This window comes from Agelaius tricolor, unplaced genomic scaffold, assembly GCF_023055355.1.
Source record: "Agelaius tricolor isolate 1412-34295 unplaced genomic scaffold, bAgeTri1.0.p SCAF_54, whole genome shotgun sequence".
NCBI lineage: Eukaryota > Metazoa > Chordata > Aves > Passeriformes > Icteridae > Agelaius > Agelaius tricolor.
The window spans coordinates 2,472,384-2,494,252 of record NW_027269314.1 but is presented as its reverse complement, the minus strand read 5'-3'; the positions used below and the strand labels follow the sequence as shown (position 1 = coordinate 2,494,252).

At 43.1% G+C, this 21,869-nt stretch overlaps 1 protein-coding gene across 1 annotated transcript in view; it reads left to right on the top strand.

Moving 5' to 3' along the window:
* The window catches only part of ATRN (attractin), a 148,292-nt gene that overhangs the window by 86,043 nt on the left and 40,380 nt on the right, over positions 1–21,869 (top strand). The window contains exon 25 of the mRNA XM_071455749.1: positions 18,870–18,931. Within this exon, the coding sequence (XP_071311850.1) occupies positions 18,870–18,931 (62 nt within the window). The remainder of the gene's footprint in view (positions 1–18,869; positions 18,932–21,869) is intronic.

Here is a 21,869-nt window from a genome sequence, read left to right as displayed (position 1 = left end):
CTCACTCTTTCAACAAAAATAATGCACAGGATAATACTGAGCAAGAAAATGAGATCCACCTGGAAAAAAGATCCTTAAGCTATAGTGGTATTTTCCCTGAATTTTTAAAAAAGTATTAGGAATACTTGTGAAATGTTCTTATCACCTTTTCCTAAAGATACTGGGTTTTAATTACTCGGGAAACTTTGTCTTGTTGATTGCAGACTGAAGATTTGGCAGGTTGGCTTTGGACTCTTTTTAATATTACTTACAGTTTTGATTATCAGTTTGCAGCTGGAGAGTTTTTACTTCATAAACCGGTAAAGTCTTAGTTTATTTTCAAGTCCTGAGTTTTAAATATGGAGGAGCTGATGAGCTGCAATGTAAAATCTTTGTCATTGGACACTCAAGTAGCAAGTCCCAAACCTCTTCATTTTCATGTAAGTACTACTTGTCATAGGGGAAATAGCATCTGTGTACAAAGGTGAGCACTTATGCAATGATTTATTTAAATATTTGAGCTTCTCTTTCATCAAATTCATAAACGTGAGAGTCAAGAAAAAAATTAATACTTTTTTTTTTAACCTTATGGGTTATTTTGATTGATATTTGAATTTCCATAATCAGTGCTGGGCTGTACCTTACCCTGATTTATTTCTTTGTTATTTATTGCTGCAGAACTGTGTGTTAGGGATACAGCTGATTGGTTTTTCTCTTACCTCTGCTTACAGCATCCCCTCTTCCCTTCCTCTCCTGGTTTCCTTTACTTGTATGGTTGAAACATCTCTTGCTGCTTTGTTTTCATATGCTGAGCAATGGCACAGCTTGACTTCTGGCAGTTCTTATTTTATCTCTCTGCTTCTTGCTGGCTTTCAAGACATTGCTAATGAATCCTTTCCTCTCCTCAATACAAAGTCTCTCTAATTGATCCTCATGTCCCTTTCGAGGTTAGCTCTGAGGATGCAGCTTTCAAATAGTTTTGCATCTTTGACCTGAGAGAAATACTTAGATGGCAGCTTTCCCATCCCTGATCTCCTTATCCACTTGATTTTACTGTTTGATTTCATTTCTCATAGTTAAAGAGTGAACTTTGATTCTCTTACAACACTTAACCTCTCTTAATTCTTAATTTAATGTGAATGTGCTTGTATGCACTCAATCCAAGTTAATGTTTTATCACCAGCTTTTCTTAATATCTTTATTACTTGCCAAAACAAAGTCTAAAATAGCATCAGCTTTTCTTCATTGAGACACAGTTTTTGTGAAGAAGACTGGCAATGACCAGCAATCTGCAGTCCGGAGAATTTCTGTTAGTTTCCTCTTCAGTGCGTAGCTAAAACCCAGGACTCACCGTGTCCTCTCAGGTCTTGTGCAATCTGCTGTGAGGGATTGACCTTCCCTCAGTTGCAATCTGTGTCTCTACCTGTCCTTTCCATGCCCCAGTTTTCTTCATTTTCGTGAAGTCGTGGCTCTCTGTAGTTTGTGTTCAATATGATAAAATAGAAACTAAATCATGGTACAGGTTTTTGGGACAAAGATTTTTTTGGACAAATGCCCAGAGAAGCTGTGGCTGCTTCATCCCTGGAAGTGTTTCAGGCCAGGTTGGATGGGGCTTGGAGCACCCTGGTCTAGTGGAAGGTGTCCCTGCCCATGGCAGGGGGGATGGAACAAGCTGATTTTTAAGATCCCTTCCAACCAACCTCATTCTCTGATTCTGTGATTTTAAGATTTCTTGGCCATCAGTCCTTGACTCATGCCATGCTACATTCTTCTCAGGAATAATTTCCTTCTATTATACTTTCCTATACTTTCCTTCTCTCATTTGTTTTTTCAAGGGATTCATCCCTGATTTCCCTGCAGAAAAGTTCCTGTGCTGTTGGGATCAGTCCTTCAGGGCAGACTGGCTCGTTAATTAAACCTCCATGTTGCAGTACGGGCAGGATGCAAACTGTTCTCTTATCTCCTAGCTTGTCTCCTCCAGTATTCCTCACTGCAACTCCACTATTAAACTGTCACACGGCGACAGAACATGTTTCAATTTCCTTTGGAAATTACACTGATTTTAATAGAGTATGTCGAAGGCAGGAAAACTCTGCTCCTGCCAAGCTGCTGGAAATTATTCTGTCCTCACGTATGTGCATCACCTGGCAGCTCATGCGTGTGTTTGGGCTGCTCCTGGGCAGTGCAGCATGTCCCAGTTGTATTTTAGGGGTTTATTCTTTGTTTGACTATCTTAGTAAACTGTCATTGTGCATACTCACTTGTCCTGGCTTATTTTCAATTTCAATGCAACAGATGTATTTAAACATGAGTGTTTATGTAGATACAAAATCTTGGAACAGAAAACTTTATAAATGTAGTTTTTACTGCAAAGCAATTCTACAATTCACCTTATTTTGTTTTTCTAAGTATTGCAAACTTTATCTTGAAGTCCTTGATAGAAATCTGTCTCTTATTTATTCTCTCTCCTTGTCTGTTAAAATCTGCACTTGGAAAGTGTAAGTGCTCCTTTGTATAAGAGATGGCTGTGTCCCTGCCAATGCTCAGTTCTGGCTCTTCTTTCCCTGTCTTGCTCCACCTCTTTTTCAAACCACCTCAGTTCATTTATTTTTTTAAAGTATGTTAGTTTAGGATGTCTTTCCCTGCCTGGTTAATGACTTAAAATGATCATTCAGTAAAAGAAGTAAAGCAGCAAAATGCAGAAAGCCTTTAAAATACAGCAATCTTCTTCCTAATTTCTCCTTTCTGAGCAGTTCCAAGTATGAAGTAGTTCACGTAAAGCCTTACTTTGCCAAGCTTTCCTGAAAATCCCGGTAGGGTCTTGTGAACAGTGTCTGGATATTTCCATTCTCTTTGCTTTGTGAGCTCATCTTTGCTGCAAGTGTTGGACACATGGAATTTTGAAGCATTTAGCAAACTCCAACTGTTCACCTTCCTGTCCTCAGCCTGGCTCTAAACATTCCCTATCTTCCCCCAAACTGGGAGTGCACCCTTTAGGAAAGGACATTAGTGGGCGTTGAAGGATTGAGATTTTTTTACACTTACGCAAATGTAATAGTAATCTTTCCCCCACTGTTCTTCCTCTTTGCTTAATCTTCACTTTGAGATTGCTTTGTTATTCTTTCCAAACTTAGCTCAGAGTAGAAGAGAGACATTGACTGTAAATAATCTGCTGTACAATAGCACAGTAAGAAGTAAAGGGATTCAGTGCGGAAACTTCCAGAGGAGTTCTCTTCCTGGGTTTCAATCCATGCAAAGTCAGCTCACTCTGAGGTGAAACTGCACTTCTGGAGCTGACAAGTAGTTAATGGTGAGAGTTTGAAACTCTCTTAGATACCTGTGTAAATGTCAGCAGGTTTTAACACTGTTTAAACTTGTATGTATTTGCCTGGGGCCAAGTCCGGTGTGTGAATTCCTCTCCAGAGTGTACAGGAGGGTGAAAATTGCATCTGCTAATACAGGAAACTCTCCCCTGGCTGCAAGATTTCTGTTTCATCACAATTTACTGCTGATGGTGTTTGCTACCACTCACTAAATAGAAATTGGTGGTTTCGTCTTGTTTCATACCCAAACGATTGTTTATATTCACTAGCATTCTGTCCCATTTGATATTTGATTTTTTTCCTCTCAGATTCCAAGCATCTTGCATTGATCTCTACATTCTGAGAATGTGTGAGACGTTTAGGAGCTGATTAAGGCAAAACCAGTTTGTAATTGTATCATTAACTGGCAATTGCCTCCCGTCTTTCCTTCGTGTTGGTTGAAGGATTTTGATTTGAACACGCTTAAATGTTAATTATGAACCAAATGCTTCAAGAAACAAAAAGAGGCGAAGGAATTTTGCAGCCCTTGCATACAAAATGTGCCATTTGCAAAATCTCATTAGGTATTCACTATGTATCATTTTCTTGGTAATTCGTTGTTGTGTTGGGCTTCAAGAAGTGCCACTGTGACTGTGCAGCATCGCTGCACGTGCAGCGTGGTGGAGGCTGCAGCAGCATTGCATACCTCCCACTCTTTGAAGTGCATTTGAGAACCAGTGGGAAACATTCAACTCACTGAAATTGTTACTTTCCACTCAGATTTCATAAAGACTGTAATGGAAAAATAGCTAAAATTGCCTCTGCTGTCTTCAATTTTAGTTTCTCAAACTTTCTTCTGGTTTCCTCTACCTGATTTATTTCAGGATGATCTATCTATATAGTCTCCTTTATATCTTTATTCCTTTTTACTCAGATAGTTCATGGAACAAACAGGTTTGGAGGGACCTGAAAGACAATCTGTGGATTGTTTAGCTCAGTCACATATGTGTTGTCATAGTTATTCTGTCTCCAGAGATGCTGTTTACCCTGACAGGAGGGTGCTGCTGAGCCTACTCCAAATGCTGCATTGCTCTCTGGTTCCTCTGCTAGAGGGTGAGTGGTGAGCTGCAAGGTGAAACAATTCACGGCCCTTCAGTGGATGGCAGCTGGCACAGGAGGTGTCAGGAGGGCAAGTGCAGAAACTGTCACTCATGGGAGACCTGTAAACTGGGGACAGGCTCAAATGTGCTGTAATTAGAATTTGGTCTGTGGTGCTTTCTTTGGTAGTGATCCAGGTGACTGTGTTTGAACTGGCACACAGAATCCTGGAATCACAGATGGGTTTGGATTGGAAGGGACCTTAAAGACCCTTGAAAACTCATTGAAACCCCTGTCATGGGCCGGGACACCTTCCTCTATCCCAGGGTGCTCCAAACCCCATCCCGCCTTGCGTGGAACAATTCCAGGGATGGGGCAATCACAACTTCTTGGGGCAACCTGTGCCATGGCCTCACAGGGAAGAATTTCAAATCCTATCTAACCCTTCCCTCTGGCAGTGGGAAGCCATTCCCTCTTGTCCTGGAACTCCAGGCCCTTGTCCCCAGTGCCTCTCCAGCTCTCATGGAGCCCCTTTAGGCCCTGGGAGGGGCTATAAGGTTACCCCAGAGCCTTCTCTTTCCAGGCTGAACATTCCCAGCTCTCCCAACCTGGCTCCACAGGAGAAATCCAGGTGTCACAGCTCCATCTGCTCTGTACAGATCCATTGCAGGTGCAATCCCCAGGAATGAGCTGTCAGCCATTAGCTGAGGTGCTCTTTAATGAACCCCTTCCTTTGGGGCCCTCCCTCTCTGCCTTCTGTTGCTTTTCTTAAATTCCCATTGCCAGGATGACTGGAAAGAAAATGCTCATTTTAGTGCTCCAGTGAAGAGCTGCAGTGCTGCATGAAGTGAGATTTCTGACAGATGTGGGAGGACAACTGTGCTCCTGTTAAACTTCTGGGAACTGCCACTTTCTTGGATTCAGGTGCCTTGTATATTAGACCTGGGACTACTGATTTTTTAAGACCTTTTCTTCTATCCTGAGCTGTTTTGAGGGAATAGCTGAAGTTCTGTTCTTTCACAGGCATCAAAAGATTTCTCTGCCTCCCTCTGCAGCCCAAGGGTTTCCCAGAGGATTGTGTGATAGTGACTAATTGCCTCCTTTGACCTGGGAACAGTTCCCACTGGTTTCCAGTGATACGCTGAAAATGTCTGTAGGGATGTAGGAGAGCCAACTCCCTTCACATCTCCTTGCTCAGCAGAGCTGGCAGTGAAGCTGGAAATGGGTCTTTTTCCCTAGCCCCGAGGTATTTCCTGTCTTGTTTGGAGACAAAGTTCAGGTGGAGCCACCTGGTGTCAGCTGCGTTTCAGAGTCAGATGAATTTTACACTAGGCTGAGCTTCTGCTGAGGAATGGCTCTTGGTTTTTCTTATGCTGAATGTGGCTATCCAAGTTGGAAATATTAGCCCATATTTTGCAAACTGCCAGGAATTACATTTTTAAGAAGACTCCACAATCCTCAAAGCCCTTGCTCTGATCTTTATCATTGTTTATTTCAATGTTTCATTGATGTTGTGTCCTCCAGTATGTAAATACTGAAACCTTCTGAAATTCTTACTGTTCAAAGTAAGGCTCCTTCATTAAAGCAGTTTTGATTTGCAATTCTTCTTCTAATGCTCTTCCCCATCAACCTGCTAGTTTCATTTGTAACATTACCCCTAAAACAGGTGGTCTGCATTAGCAAGAATCTTAATATCACTTTCAATTAAGCTTTAATTTTATTTGCCATTCATGTTTAGTGTAGTTCAGGAAGCATTTGTTTTCCTCCAGAGCTAAATGATGGATGACACTTTGCTACAGCCAAGGAAAGCTTTGGGGTACCCTTAGCTCCTGCAGGTGAGGAGGGGCCTAAAACAGAGCTGGAGGAGCAGCAGATCTCACACATTCCTTTTATTTTAGGCTTTCACCCTCTTTAGGTGGCATGATCCTTGCCAGCAGTGATGCTCTCTGCCTTTCCCTCTTTGAGGTTTGCAGCCTGACTAAAAGGCTTTGATAATCCATGGAAAAAGAGAGAGTGAAGGAACCATCCACAGTTAAAAAGCAGGGCCTGAACTGCCTTGATTCCTGTCTGGAAGGAGCACTGGGTATTTGATACAGGATAAATAACCCCTGAGGACTGGCCATGGCCCGTGGAGGTTTCCAGTCTTTCTCTAAAGTAGTGTCATTCTCAAACCAAAAGCAACAGGTTCATCGAATGAGAGCTCTCAGTGAGGGCAAAGGAGGAGGATCTTTGTTGCTGGCCAAAGAGAATAAAACACATTCATATAGGTAGGGATTGCTTTGATAAAATAATTATGTAGGCTTGAAATCAAATCAGTGAGGCTGCTGATCTGGACAGCTTTCCTGCCAGGTCCTCATGTGCCTCATGCATATTTAACAAGAAAGAGATGTAAGTGCAGAGATAAAATCATCCTCAACTCTCTGGGACCCTTTATTCCAAAAATGTTCTTTTTTTCTGTTGCTTCTGGAAGGATTGTAATGCCAAAGTTGTTTGCTAATGATGTCCCTTGCCTTTCCTTAGCTGTAACTGCAAGTGCTTTTGAGCCTCTCTTCCTGCATCTCTCTCACCATGTGAGAGGTTTTCTTGAAACCCAACAATGAAACGTAAATCAATTTGTTAATCTGATGAAATTTGCTGTTGAATGTAATTACTTTTGGAGGCATGCAATTACATGCTGATTTTTCAGAACAGGCAAACTGACATCTTCTACTGTGGGATGGAAAGATTTAAAACAGAACAGTTAAATGGTCCTTTAAAACATGAAACAGCTGCTGGTGTTTTATCTGCTACTGCCACCTTATTTTTGGCATCAACTGATGACATTTTTCTCCTTTTAGAAGTTGTTCCCTTTTCGATTAAGTAATATTTTTGTTAGCACCTTCTTGAATCCTTTAAAAGGAGGATTTCTCACACAGGCAGTTAACCCGTGGCAGGAGGTGGTGCCACTTCAGTCCATTCTGCAGGAGGTTGTAGCATGAACAATCCTGAAAATTGTTCATGCCAGATTTTTCCCAGGTGCTGTGTTGGGGGTGGGGGTCTGGATTTTTATCAGAGATTCATGGAATGGTTTGGGTGGAAGGGTGATGAAGGATCATCCCATCCCACCCCTGCCATGGCAGGGACACCTCCCACTGTCCCAGGTGCTCCAGCCCCAGTGTCCAGCCTGGCCTTGGGCACTGCCAGGGATCCAGGGGCAGCCACAGCTGCTCTGGGCACCTGTGCCAGGGCCTGCCCACCCTACCAGGGAACAATTCCTCATTGCCAAGATCCCATCCATCCCTGCCCTCTGGCAGTGGGAGCCATTCCCTGGCTCCTGTCCCTGCAGGCCTTGTCCCCAGCCCCTCTGCAGCTCTCCTGGAGCCCCTGCAGGCCCTGCAAGGGGCAGTGAATGAAGTCTTGGGGTTTTACATCTGCACCTTGGGATTTCTTGGGATGAGCTGTAGTGACTTGCATAACTTTTGTGAGGTTTATTGTAATACCTTTCTACAGCACTGGAAGTCTTTCTGAATGCCTGTTGCAAAACTTCAGCTGCATAAATAAGAAAAGTTATAGGATACCAGAGAGAGACAGTCTGCAATTCAGATTTAATAATACCAGGAGCATTTCTTGGGTTGTGTTTTATTGAGATCTGACTGTGACATATATATTGATTGCCTTAATTTTAAGGAAGCTGATTTTTTTCTCTCTTTTTGAGTGCAGGGTTGGAAAATATTTAAAAAATTGCAGAATTAATTTTCTATGGAAGCTATGGTCGAATCAGGCATTAATTTCTTCTGGGTGAGGCCAGTGCTGGTTACTTGAAGTTGCTGTATTTCTATGATGAATAACTCCTGAAAATACCATAACCCACCAGAGAATGTAAATATAGACCCCCAAATTCAAATATATTCCAAAAGCGAGTGCTGTGGGCCATTGCTGAGAAGCTGAAAGAGCGAGATATTTTCTTTATACAAAAGCTAATTTAAAGAGTCAGAATAGTGAGCAGAGTTAATGAAGGAGAGAAAAGCATATTGTAAAAGTAAAATAGAAGAAGCCACCCACCGAAATGTGACAGTGGATTCAGCCTGGCTAAACCACAAGGGAAAGTAAATCCAGAAGTAAGAGAGAGTGTGTCCTGGTTTAGGGCAAATTTGGGAGAAAAATTCTGAATTGGGGTCCCTCTAGAAAGCAAATTCAAGCAGCTCCTCCCCCATCTGGTTCAGGAAAAGATTTCCTTGGAGAAAAGTGGAAAAAACTGTTTGTTTAACAGGCAAAGCATTTGCCAGCACACAGAAAATGAACAATATGGAACAATGACACCTCTCACTGTTGTGCAGAGGTGACACACTCCCAAAGTCCCTCGTGGGCTCTAGCTCAGCTCACTCAGTCTCTGATCAGTCCCTCCGGCACTGGAAATGCCGCGGGCCAGGCCCGGCCCGTGGGGCACAGGTGAGAGCTGTGGGTGCTCTGCTGGTGTTCAGGCCAGAGCAGGTCTGAACAGCTCCAAAGAAAAACCACAGTCCAGGGAACTTCTGTGCATCAGTGAGCTAAAAACGAGCTAAAGCAAAGGAGAGCTCTGTCCTGCTGTCTGTCCGTCCGCAAACAACCCAGTCCAGGAGCAGGAATGTGAGGAGTGAGTGCAGTGTCTGAAAACAAACTGTGCACTTCTTGTCTCCCCCTTTGCTCTCAGAACCAGCCTGAAAGGTGCAAAACTCATTTCTGGGCTAAACAGACCAATGGGGATGCGAGCATCATGAAGTCACCCCAGGACAGGTGACAAACCCAAATGCCTGTGGCTGGTTTAGCTCCCAAACATGGAGCCAGATACACCAGCACTTCACAGGCAGCTCTCATCTGACTGTGGGGCTTCTTTTGGGGTAAAAAAATGTCACTGGAATGTCCTGAAATGTTTTTCTCTCACTTTTTTTCCCCCTGACTTTGTATTACTGAGATTTTGACTGTTTTTACTGTATTGGCAAATGTTGCTCCCAGCAGTGTTGGCAAGCAAGAGCAGGGGTCAGGGCAGGGTAGTACTGTCACAGTCCTGTATGGGAATACATTTCTGGCATGACTGGGGATTTCATAGGGTTTTTTTTCTTAAATTGGTTCTCTCTAAAATTATTTTTTTTGAGTTATAAGTGTCATGTATAATTACTTCTTTAACCAGTCTGTTTTGCATGCAAGATTAGCACCATCCACCTTCCCACACCTGGACCAAAAGTATCAATAAATTGCATTAATATCTTGACTGGGGATTGAACTAAATTCCATCAATTGATTTGTCACTTAAGTATTTTACTGTGAAATTCTTCATGACAAAAGGGTGAATTACATGTTCTAGAAATCTTTTAGTGATAGGCAGTGACTACCTGGCCTTTTTAATGCAAATCTGAGAGCCTATAGAGAAGTTGTTCATTCTGCACCACCCAGCACGGTTATTTTTTTCACGTTAAGATTTCTTGAACACCAAATCATAGCCAGAGCTCTCAACAGAAAAACCTGTGATGAATAAAACAGCCCAGCCTTATGGTTCTGATTTCATGGCTCTTTAAAACTGATCCTGATGTTAAGTAAATTTGGGGGGTTCTAATTACTGCCACTTCAGGTCGTGATATGATGTTTGAGATGACTTGTGGCTTCAGTGTTGTGTAATAATGTGACAATGTTGTCATTCAAAGATATTTTAATTTGGTTATTTATATAAATACCTATTTAGTTTGGGGCTGGAACTAGGAAATCTTTAAGGTCCCTTCCAACCCAAACCATTCTATGATTCTATATGTAATATGTATATATATATATATACACATACTTTGCTACTTTGTTTTATCAAAGATGAGATTCCTGCAGCTGACATGTTACAGGATGTTTTGCTACAGGTTGATAAACATGTTAAATTTCTCATCCAATATGATCCTTGGAACTCACAGCCTCTTCAGGAAGGAGACAGAGCTTGTTTTCCCCATTAACACTACTGCAACCCTCAGCTCTGTCTTGCATTTTTCCCCTGTTTTGTCTGGTCAGAAATGATGCAAGACAGAAGGTTTTGCCTGTTTCCATCTGTCAGCTCGGTTGAACCCTTAAAAAAGAAACTTGCAAATATTGCTTTGGCTGTTTTATACTTTTTATTCTTGATTCCCTCTTGTGTACTTACATCACCTGCTCTTTAGGAAAACAACTTTTATTCCTTTTAAGCTCAGTTGACCATAAAGCTCATTTTTACTGGACTTCAAGGGTCTGAGTGAGAGTTTGAGCTGTTATGTGGTAAAGTTTTAATTTTCTCCATGCTGAACCTCTCCATTAATAGTTGGCCTGCAATTGAATGTAACCGAGCCTGCACACAGATGGTGTCAGAGCTCTGCTGGGCACAGGGCCAGGAACAGGATCCCTCCTTCCCTAGTGCAGTGAGATCCTTCCCAAGTGCAGTGGGATCCCTCCTTCCCAGTGCTTCGGGATCAGATCCCTCCTTCCCAAGTGCAACGGGATCCTTCCAACTGCAATGGGATCCTTCCTTCCCTCCCAAATCCTTCCCAAGTGCACGGGGGTCCCTTCTTCCGAAGTGCAACGGGATCCCTCCTTCCCAAATGCAGTGGGGTCCCTTCCCAAATGCATCTGCACTGCAGCAGCTGGGACTGGATGGAGGTGCTTGAGGAACTGGAACGCAGAGGATTGGAGTGTTTTCCTACTGGTGACATGTGTTCTGTCTCAAGGTTTAGGATCTTTATTTTTAACCACTTTTTCCAAGTACTTCAGAGCTTCCTTGCCTCCAGAATAATTGTTGCAATTGCAGGATCACAGAATCATGTATGTTGGAAAACCCTGTAAGACCATCGAGTTCCTCAGCACTGCCAAGGCCAGCACTGATCCGTGTTCCCAAGAGCCACATGGACATGGCTGTTAAATTCCTCCAGGGAGGGATGCTCCATCACTGCCCTGGGCAGCTGTGCCAGGGCTGGGCAGCCCTTTCCCTAATTCCCCAATGCCCACCCTGAGCTCCTCTGGCCCGGCCTGAGGCCGTTCCCTCTGCTCCTGTCCCTGTTCCCTGGAGCAGAGCCCGACCCCCCCAGCTGTGCCCTCCTGGCAGGAGCTGTGCAGAGCCACAAGGGCCCCCTGAGCCTCCTTTGCTCCAGGCTGAGCCCCTGCCCAGCTCCCTCAGGGATTCTGCAGCCCCTGCCCGGCTCCCTCAGGGATTCTGCAGCCCCTGCCCGGCTCCCTCAGGGATTCTGCAGCCCCATCCCAGCTCTGTTCCTGCCCTGGCCACGCTCCAGCCTCTCCAGGTCTTTCATCTTGTAAGTGGCCTGAAAGAAGAACTGAGAAGTTCAGAGAATTCAGAAGAATTCTGAATGAGGATTCAGAAGAACTGAGATTGAGTTTTTTCTGGCCCTGCCTTGGCTTTCTTGGGGCATGTTTCTGTCATGTGGAGGTGTGCAGGGTCTGAGCTGAGTTTGCTGTTTCAATTATGGGACTTTCCAGAATTTTATTTCCTAGTGCACTTTAAATTTGGATGTGCATCACAATTCAGCCACTGGCTGTTTATTGAACAAATACTTCTCATTTGTCAGATTTGTGTGATAATTTCTGGGATGCTGTGAAATTTGGGACCACATCTTAAGCGCTATTTTTAATTTAGAGACAGTCGTGCCTGTGTTAGTTCTGCACAACATGAGAGAGTTCACATGGGAAGACAAAACATGTATAATTGGCATTTTTGAGCCAACTGCTGACTGCAGCCAATTAGCTGAGAAGTGACAATTTGTGACTACTGCAGGAAGGCAGCATAGTGTTGGAATGTAAATTGATTTTCATCTCAGAATGAGTTCAGGAGTGAAGCAGGTTTTATATTTGCACGGTAGTGAGTATTTGTGCCATAAAGCTCAATGGCTCAGTTAATATTGCAGCAGGTGAGGAGTAAGTCATTAATCTCTTTCATCCTTCATGCAGGAGCAGAGTGACTCGGAGTAGTAGGTGTGAAAATCAAATTTGAGTGAGGATTAAATTTTTGCTTGTTGTAGAATGCAAATGTGAGCATCGGAACCTCTTCAGCTGCTCCAAGTTCTCTCTGATTTGGAGAAAGGTGGATTTGATGGGTGAACTGTTCAGTAGGTGAGGAACTGGTCCAGAGGAGGCCGTGGAGGTGCTCCAGGTGCTGGAGACAGAATGAGAGCTGAGGGTGTTCAGCCTGGGGAAGAAAAAGCTCAAGGGAGAGCTCAGAGCCCCTTCCAGTGCTGCTTCTGATGTCCACACCAAAGCATCAGGTGCATTACAAACTCTCTGGGGTCTCCCACCTCCAAATCATGCTCCACTTCAACTTGTTGTGTGTCAGAGTTTTTCAAGTTACAATTATCTCCTGTTAAGATCCTTTCTTCTCTGAAACCTACGGTTTAACTTTCCATTTAGAGAATCTTTCCCTGTGGATCAGGTTAAATTTTCTGCCTAACCTCCAAATTTGGGTGGAGTTTTGCTGTTCATTTAAAACAAAGATCAGTGGTGCCTCTGCAAGAGAATGTCCTTCTGCTTCCATGGTGTGCTTGGGGTAGGGATTCACCCAAAAGCTGTTGGGTGGGGCTTGGAGCACCCTGGTCTGGTGGGAGGTGTCAGGGACTGGCATGAGACAGGCTGGAAGGTCCCTTCCAACCCAGCCCATTCTGTGGCTCTGGAGCAGCAGCTGGAGGCCAGGCGAGTGGCCCAGGGCAGCTGCAATAGCTTTTACCCCTCTTTAGTCAGGAAATGGAGCTTCCAGTGCATCCATGAAACCAAGGGCAAGGATGCACCATGGAAATTTAAACTAACTAAATGTAGGGGTCTACAAATAGATGTCTTTGTGTGCTTCAGTGTTTACAGTTCTGTTATGGACCTGGTCAGTTTTATTTTATTTATTATTAGGCACCTGCCTTGGTCAGCTGAACCACAGATGAGGTTTCCATTGAGTGTAAAGGGCTGATGGGAATGCCCCTGTGACCCTGGATTTGGATGTCATAATCTGTGTCTGAACCTCCCAAATAACCCACAGAGGTGAACAAATGCTTCCTCCTGGAAAGTGTTCCTTGGAACTGATGTTGCTGAGATCGTTTAAGAGCCACCTGCCTGGAAGAGGCTCATCTCGGGCTGCTGCTGTGTTTGCTCATCCCTCAGTGAGCAGGGGAGCTCCAAAACCCCAGCTTCTGAAGGATGTTTTTGAAAGGCTTTTTGCCCTTCATTCCTGTGATTAGCTCTCTACTGCCTTAATGACTCCATGGCTCATTAAAGATGTTCACAGAACGCAGGGAGCAGCAGCACATGGCAGGACTGAGACCATGTTCAGGTGGTGGAGCTGGATTGCTGTGTTGGCACATTCTTCCCCAGAACCTGGCAGCCAGGGCCCTTGGAGCTGGCTGAGTGCTCCTCTGGAGAGGAGAGCACCAGGAGCAGCGTGGGCCTTGGCCAGGAGTTCCATCAGCACAGAGTCCCACACTGTGTGTCTCAAGGAGAACTGGAACAGGCAATGACAATACTCCTGAGCAGAAGAGAGGTTTCCCCCCAGCATTGTTGTAGAGGGCAGAATGAATGTTTTGATGACTTTGGCATCACTCAAGAATACTTAAAGCCCCTTTGTTTTATAGCGGCTCCTTTGACAAAGGCACAGGCACTCAGCATTCAGACCATGGCGTCCTGTTAAGTGTTGTCTGTATTCACCAAGGTCAGATTGAATCCTTGCCTCTAACCATAGGAAAAAAGAGACAAGACAGTGGAGTTTTGGGGAAAAAATAGAGGAGAATGTGCATAAATGTCACCTGCAGCTTGTTTGGCTTGTGGCTTTCTCTCACTGGAAGCCTGTGGAACTCCCAGCTTTCCACTTTCCCCTGCTGGTTTTTGTTCGCTAACTTTGGTGCTGGGGCTAGATTGAAATAAAAAGCAGAAAACAGCCCCAAACCCTCTAAATTTCTGTGAAAACAGCCCAAAACCCTCTAAATTTCTGTGTGGTCCTGTAGACTTCCAAAACACGAGTGCTATAGCATTCTCCCACCTGCCAGGTGAGGTTAATGGATGTAGCAGTGGGACCTTTTGAAATCTTCTGAATTCACAGCAAGCCCCAAGCTCTGGGAGCCAGATTCACATTGCGCTGTCTCTGTTGGGTCACTCTGGTTTTAGAAGTTAATTACATTTCTATTTTTCTTTCTTACACAGTTCTTTCTATTCTAGAAGCATGTCCTGTGCAAAATATCATTTTCAATTTCTCTTTTTCTCATTCCTGATATGAAATAAGGATGAAAAGGAAGGCACTACTGGTGGGAATATAGTCACTTTATATATTTGTGAAGAAAAACAGAAATACAGAGGGTCAATAATCCTAGAGTTGTTACCAAGGTAAAAAAGTAGTGGAAATATTATTTTCTGTGGTTGTTCATGTTTTCTCAAGTGTTTGGAGACCCAAATTGTACCAAATTATGGTATGAAATTGCCATACTTGAAATATTCCTCAGTACATTCACAGAATCCCAGAATAGTTTGGGTGGGAAATGACCTTAAAGTCCATCCCTGGGCAGGGACACCTCCCACTGTCCCAGGTGGATCCAAACCCCAATGTCCAGCCTGGCCTTGGGCACTGCCAGGGATCCAGGGGCAGCCCCAGCAAATCTGGGAATTCCAGCCCAGCCAGGAATTCCTTGCCAAGATCCCAGCCCAATCTCCCCTTTCCCAGTGGGAGCCATTCCCTGGCTCCTGTCCCTGCAGGCCTTGTCCCCAGCCCCTCTGCAGCTCTCCTGGAGCCCCTGCAGGCCCTGCAAGGTCTCCCCAGAGCCTTCTGCAACAACCCCAACTCTTATGTTTTCAGTTCTTTAGTTTGTTTTAGATTAGGGCTGCTAATATTATGTATAATATTGGAAATTTTTTGAGTTTGGAGAAGCTGTTGCCCTAGTCCCATTGTGGTGAATAGTTTTCCTTCCTATAAAATATCAGTAACTTCCAGCACAAGTGGAAAAAGTTATGGTGTACTGAATTATCTGTATATCTGTTTATTACAGTTAAATGGGAGGAGTTACTCAAATTTAATTCTTGCTGGATTTAACAAAAAATTTCTACATAATTTCTTACTTGGTTGTGGACTGATTTTTCTTAGTGGTATGTGAAACTCAATTTGTTTTTAAAAAGTTCAGAACCCTTGTAGATCACAAGAGGAGAGGTTTAAGTAATTTTAGGTGTTGTTGCATGTACAGGTTTAAGGTGAACTTAGGTCTTAGTTGGCCTACTTTATTATAAAATTGTTATCTCAAATTTATTTTGTTTTCTTTTCTCTTGAAGAACAAACTCTGGTTCTTATGCAAACCAAGCCCTGGTATGTAATTGTTCTAATTGGGTTTTCAAAATTTCTATCAGCCACAGGCTGTAGTTTAGCTCCAGCAATATTTTGAGTTTGAAACACCAACTGTTACTGAAATGTCTGTTGGGTTCAAATATGCTTTTCCTTTGCTTATATGATTTTGTGGCCAAGTCATTTGCTATTAACTCCTTTGAAATTTGCATGTACTGATTTCAAAGCCAGTGCAATTTTTAGATGTTGGCTAGTTAAAGGAAGCTAAATTTTCTTCTTGGCTTCATATTTTATGCTAATCAAATGATAAAAAATGTAAAGCTCTTCATTATAAATTTTTGTTAGTCCATGCAGCCAGCTACTTCTGGTTTTCTGGAAAGCAGGTGGATTATTTTGGTACTTCAAGTGATGTGGCAAGCAGGACAGGCAGCTGTGCTCTCCAGGGTACCTTTCCAGATAAGATAAACACAGGCTTTGTACCGTTCTGTGGAATTGCCATGATGAAGGATCTGAGGATGCCGTGCTGTTCCTAAGAACAGGGTGTGACATCTCCTTGCATGGCTTGGGAAGGGTCAGGGAGCTGCTCCGTGGAAGGGGACCTGGGGGTGCTGCTCCACAGTGGCTGAGGGGGACTCCAGGTGTGCCCAGGGAGAGGTTTAAGGTGGATTTTAGGGAAAGTTTCTGCCCAGAAAGGGCTGTCCAGGGCTGGAGTCCCCATTCCAGTCCTCCCCCTGCAGGGATCTCACAGCCCTGTGTGTGTGGCATTTGGGGGCATGGGGCAGTGGTGGCAGTGCTGGGGGATGGTTGCACTGGATGAGCCTAAACCTAAACAGTTCTGGGATTCTTTGATGTTAGTGGGGATTTGATGGTGCAGCTGAGCTCAGGTTCTGCCCTGTACCTGGGGGAGCCCTTCCAGGCCCCAGCATGAGCCCCTTTCCTGCACTTAAACTGCTTCAGCCTTTGGTACAGAATTCATTTTTTGAGAATGGATAAATGAATCTTCTACTGTCAGCTAAACTTAATTAAAAACCCGGCCTGCTAAGAAATTGGTGCCATATTTTTCATGGATCCAGAATGAACAGCCTACTTTCAACAGCTATTTCCAACCAAACTTTCAATGTAACTGAATTAATTAAGTCCTGGGAACGGATTATATTAGGGGAAATTAAGCTCTAAGTAAGCAAACCATTAACAATTATGAGACCAAATTGCCTGTGACACAGATTGGTCAGGTTTGATGGCACAAAGTATTTTCAGTTTGCGAGGAATAAATTGTAGAAACAACCCAGGTTTTTTTAATCCATGTATGAAGTACAGGTTACTCAATTGGGCTTTATAGAAGAAGAACCACAGCAGGTAGAGAAAATAATCACCACTGGTAAAGCATTTGTAAGGCTTCTGTGTGAAATAAACCTACATTATTTTTTGTTTGTTTGTTTTTATTTGTTTCCTGCAGTTGTTATCAAAAGATGAGAAGCCCTTCTCTGGTAACAGTCTCATTAATCTTTCATAGAATCTCTCTTATTTTAAAAATAGCAGTTTCTTGTTTCTTCTAATGGGAGCAAGTTTTGGTTTCCATCACAGAAACTGATCCTGATGGTCATCCACAGGGGACTGGCCTGTCAAGGATTCCTTTCTGCTTTTAATTGTCTTTTTCTACTTAAGGATTGTTGATACATAACAAGGGCTTTATTTTGAAATGCATCTCTTATAGGCACTCAGCATCATGGTTATTCTCAGAAAAAATATTAAAAGTTGGGGTTTTTTTTTATACTGGCTGTGTTACATGTTTGTATTTTGGGAAGAGATATTTCACTAAGGATTATCTTTGCCTTAAATACATTCCAGAATATTATGTTTATTCCAGAATATGCATTTATGCAAATACTGTACCACTTTAGTTACTAGGCACTGATTTTTTACACAAAAAGTGAAATCTTGCTTGCTGTCTTTTAATAATCAGAAGACTATTGGGAAGCACTTCAGAAACAAAAATCAACAAGAAACTCTGTGTTTTCTTGTCTTGTAAAGGCAGGACTGTTGAGGTTGCAGCATCTGGTGTGCAGGTTTGGAGTTCACTTTCCAGCCACACAGTGGTTGTGAACTGCAAAGGAACTTTCAACTTCAAAATATGTCAGTGTATTGATAAGAAAACTATTTGGGGCAGCTTCTGTACCAAGTTACAATGGATGTTTAAAGCAAGTATGATCATAGAAAATGTTCCAGAGCAACAGAAACCCAAGCAATGACTCACTTTACACACATTCATGAATTATGGGATGTGGCTATTGCTGGGAGGAGGGATTTATGTTTATGCTAATGTTGCCGTAAGTACTGTTTATTAAGGGAAAAAACAACAAATGACACCAGAAATGGATTCAATATCCATGACAAGTGCAGATTTCACTTTAATTCTGAGTGAATTCTGGTACTTCATGAAAGAGTTAATATGCTGTTGTGGTGCTGAGAGATTGATAGGCAGAGGAAATAGGAGGTACCTGGAAAGAACTTCTGATCCCTAATATTGCACAAGTTGCTTTTCTCTTGGCTCGCCTCCCCTCCACGTTGTTATTTTTACCCAGGCTCCCTAATCTTCCCTTTTGCCTCTAACCACCTCCCAGTTTCCTGCTGGCCTCTTCCCTCTGGTTTTGTCCCAAATGTTCTGTGTTTTTCCCTGCTCTGCTGTGGGATTGCAGGGCAGTGAGCTAAGATGAATGCCATAGCTGTTTTCACAGTGTCTATCATCTTCTGTGTTTCGTGCCTCTTTGCAGCTCTGGGTGTAAGTTCCTTTTTCGAGGAGATTTTGTTGTCTGGATATTGTTTGAAATGTAAATATTAAATTTTGGCTTGGTGTGTAAACAATAATTAAAGATTTTCACTTTTAATTAAAGATTATTTGCAGCTCTGTGAAACCTCTGTTCTAAGTTTTTGAAGTTGTGTTTTCTTTAGTGTGCACTGAAGAATATTCTTTGGAACGTGGCTGGGAGACAGGGTTACTTGTTCAGCTTCATTTCTGGGATATATGTTTTCAAAACAATATGAAGTTATAATTTATTTTCTTTTCCCTCAGAACATTTCCGTTCTTTTTCAAAAACAGTGTTGAAAAATATGAATTGATCTGAGTAAAGCTGCTTTTCATTGTCATTTTAAATCCTTTTTACATATCTTGAAATATGAATTTTCTTTCCAGTAAGTAACAGAAAGCATTTGCTTTTCTTTTGCAGATTGCATTCTCACAGCACAGCAACTTTATGGACCTGGTGCAGTTCTTTGTGACATTTTTCAGGTACTTTTCATTTAAGACAGCTAAATGTTACTTCTTTAGGTTCTGGGCTTCAGAGTTTGGGTTCTGCTTGGTCTGGCTTTCTTTAACTTGAACATCCTGCTTACAGCACAGCCTAGAAAATGGAAATCTTCACTCTGATTTAAATGTTTAATTAGGAATTATGTTAAGAAAATTATTTGTCTGTGCATCTTTTCCAATGCATGATGCCAGTGCATGCAGGGAAAGGGAGGATGGGGCTGGGAGAGGCTTTTGTAAAAGGAGAAGTTCCTTTTGAGAGGGTGTAGAAAACATTGACTTGCCACAGCTGTGTGTGACTTACTGCAGGTTGTCACACCTTGTCAGGCACCAGCCATAAACCAGGAGAGTTATTTTGCAAAGAGTTAAGTCTGGAGTAATTTCCAGCTCTTCAGGTACCACCTTTTGATTTTAAACTGAACTCTGAAAGTATATCAGTTTAAATACAAACATATGTTACAGTTCAATGGAAGCCAAATTCTTCTGGTTTTCACACACAGCTCTAAGTTCATTTCTTAGTGTCAAGTGAGCTGATGATTCCCTCAGAGTGGGACCCAGCAGAAGCCATTTCAATACTTGTCTCCTCTTCATTCCTCCAAAAAATACAAAGCTAATGAAGAGGTGAAACACTTCCAAAGCACAGCAGGCCCTCTCTTCAAAGCTTCAAAATCCAGTGTATTGGCCTCTGTTCTAGGGACTGCTAATACTCCAGAAGTGGAAACCAATACCTGATCAATAAGGAGTCCTACAGGAGGGATGTACATGGAGTAAACACTACTCCAGGTCTCACAGCCTGTTCTAAAGTAGGCAATATTATGCCTGGTATAAAATGAGCAGTGGGAGTAATATCTTGCTTTAGATTTCATGCTAAATTTAATTAAAGCAAGAAGCTCCAGACAGACCTTTCAGACAAGTGGTTTATATCAATGTTTTTTTTCATATGGAGCTTTTAGAGAGTAGAATCCGCCTTAGTGCAGTTCCTGGGAAACAGCAGGTTTGATCCCTGGGAATCAGAATCACCACCTCCTGCCATTGGAGCAGAGTAGGTGGTTACTCCTGGCTCAGGCCTAATCATTTGTTTTGCTGAATTAATCACAGTCAACATCTTCCCTAAAAATCTTTGTGGCAGGGTAATTGCTTATTAGGAAAATGAAGAGGGAAACAGTTGGTTCCTTAGTTCTTTTCTAATTGTGTAAGACAAATCTGCACCACAAAACCTGTCCAATTAGTGCTTTACAGACCCAGCTACATCTGCACATGAGGGTTTAAACTCCTCAGGATGAAGGATTGCTCCAGATTCATTGTTTGAAGAGATTCCCAGAGCAGCTGTGGCTGCCCCTGGATCCCTGGCAGTGCCCAAGGCCAGGTTGGACACTGGGGCTGGAGCAGCCTGGGACACTGGGAGGTGTCCCTGCCATGGCAGGGGGGTGGCACTGGGTGGGATTTAAGGTCCCTTCCAACCCAAATCCTTGCATGATTCCAGTCCCAGGTTAAAGCAGAAGATCAGTGCACTGTGTGTCTCAGTGGGCACGTGCAGCTGAACACACACGTCCAAAGGCTGCGAGTTCCCTTTCCTCCATCACTGTTATCACATGGCTCTCCTTGAGAAGTAATGTTGCAATATTATTTAACATCCTAACAAGCCAGAGGAATAAGAACATGTGGATTTGGGAGAAGACAGTTTACAGGTGTTTTCCACTTAAGCATTTATGATGTGCTAGAAATTCTTTGATTCTTTCACTACTCCTAAGCTTCTCTCCAGGTGTTTTATTTTACAGTCACCATAACTCCCTAATTAACCAGTGGATTAGAACAGTGTGATTCATCTCACTGGGTGTAGGGGAAACTATTGAAACATTTGCATTTTTAATGCTCTAGGGCACATTTCATAATTACTGTGGGATCCAAGGCAGACCATAAATAACTAATACCTGAGAGCCCCCTGTGCTGTTAATAAGGAACAGTTGGCTGAGAATTTGCTCCCTAAAATAGAGGCAAGGAAAACGCTTTGTGAAAACCTAAAACCAGTTGGTATTATTAACACCAAACTCAAAACCTGGGATATGTATCAATGTCTTAGGTGTAATGGAGACCTAAAGAGATGTTCTTCTGGAAAACAGATGTTTAGAGGCTTTCTGTTTGCACATTTAAGGGTGTTGCTTCATTTTGCTGTTCTGCAGGAAATGCCTGAGTTGTCCAGAGCAGCTGTGGCTGCCCCATCCCTGGAAATGTCCAAGGCCAGATTGGGTGGGGCTTGGGGCTTTTCTGCTGTGCAGCTGGAGGCATCATCTGTGCCTTGAGTTGTGTGGAGCACCTGAGAGGGACCCGGGGGATTTTCAGTGCCACTGCTGACATTTGAGATGAATTAGGTCAGTGCAGTCCTTGCAGAGAGCTGTGGGCTTGCCACAGCCCAGCACTGCTGAGTTTTGATATCCCAGGCACTGGCTGGGCTGCCTGTGGGTTGCCAGGGGCATGGAAAAGCAGGAACCTGGTCGTGCATTCAGACAGCACCAGGCAGTATGGAGCAGGACACAGGACTGGGTTTCATTTCATTTAGGAGCTGGCTACTGTGATCAGAGGGCTGTGCCTCACGTTTAGAGGGGCTGTTGGATTCCTGGAGTTCAGCACCAAGCCAGGCAGGGGGCTGTGTATGACACAGCCTTAATTTGTACACATGAATGTGTTATTTTAAGGTAAGAAAATGTCAGTGGATAAAGGTTGGGTAGAACGGTGAAGTTCCGAGGTCGTTAATATTGCATTATAATCAGAGCCAGAGGAGAAATGATATTCCAACCATTGTTAACCTTTGCAAAGCTAATGAACTGCAAGGAAACTGGGCTTTCTCTTTCCTCCTCTCTGCTTTTCATAACACAGCTCTTTAATTTACAGATTGTACAGCCGTCTTTCAGCACATAGTTTGACC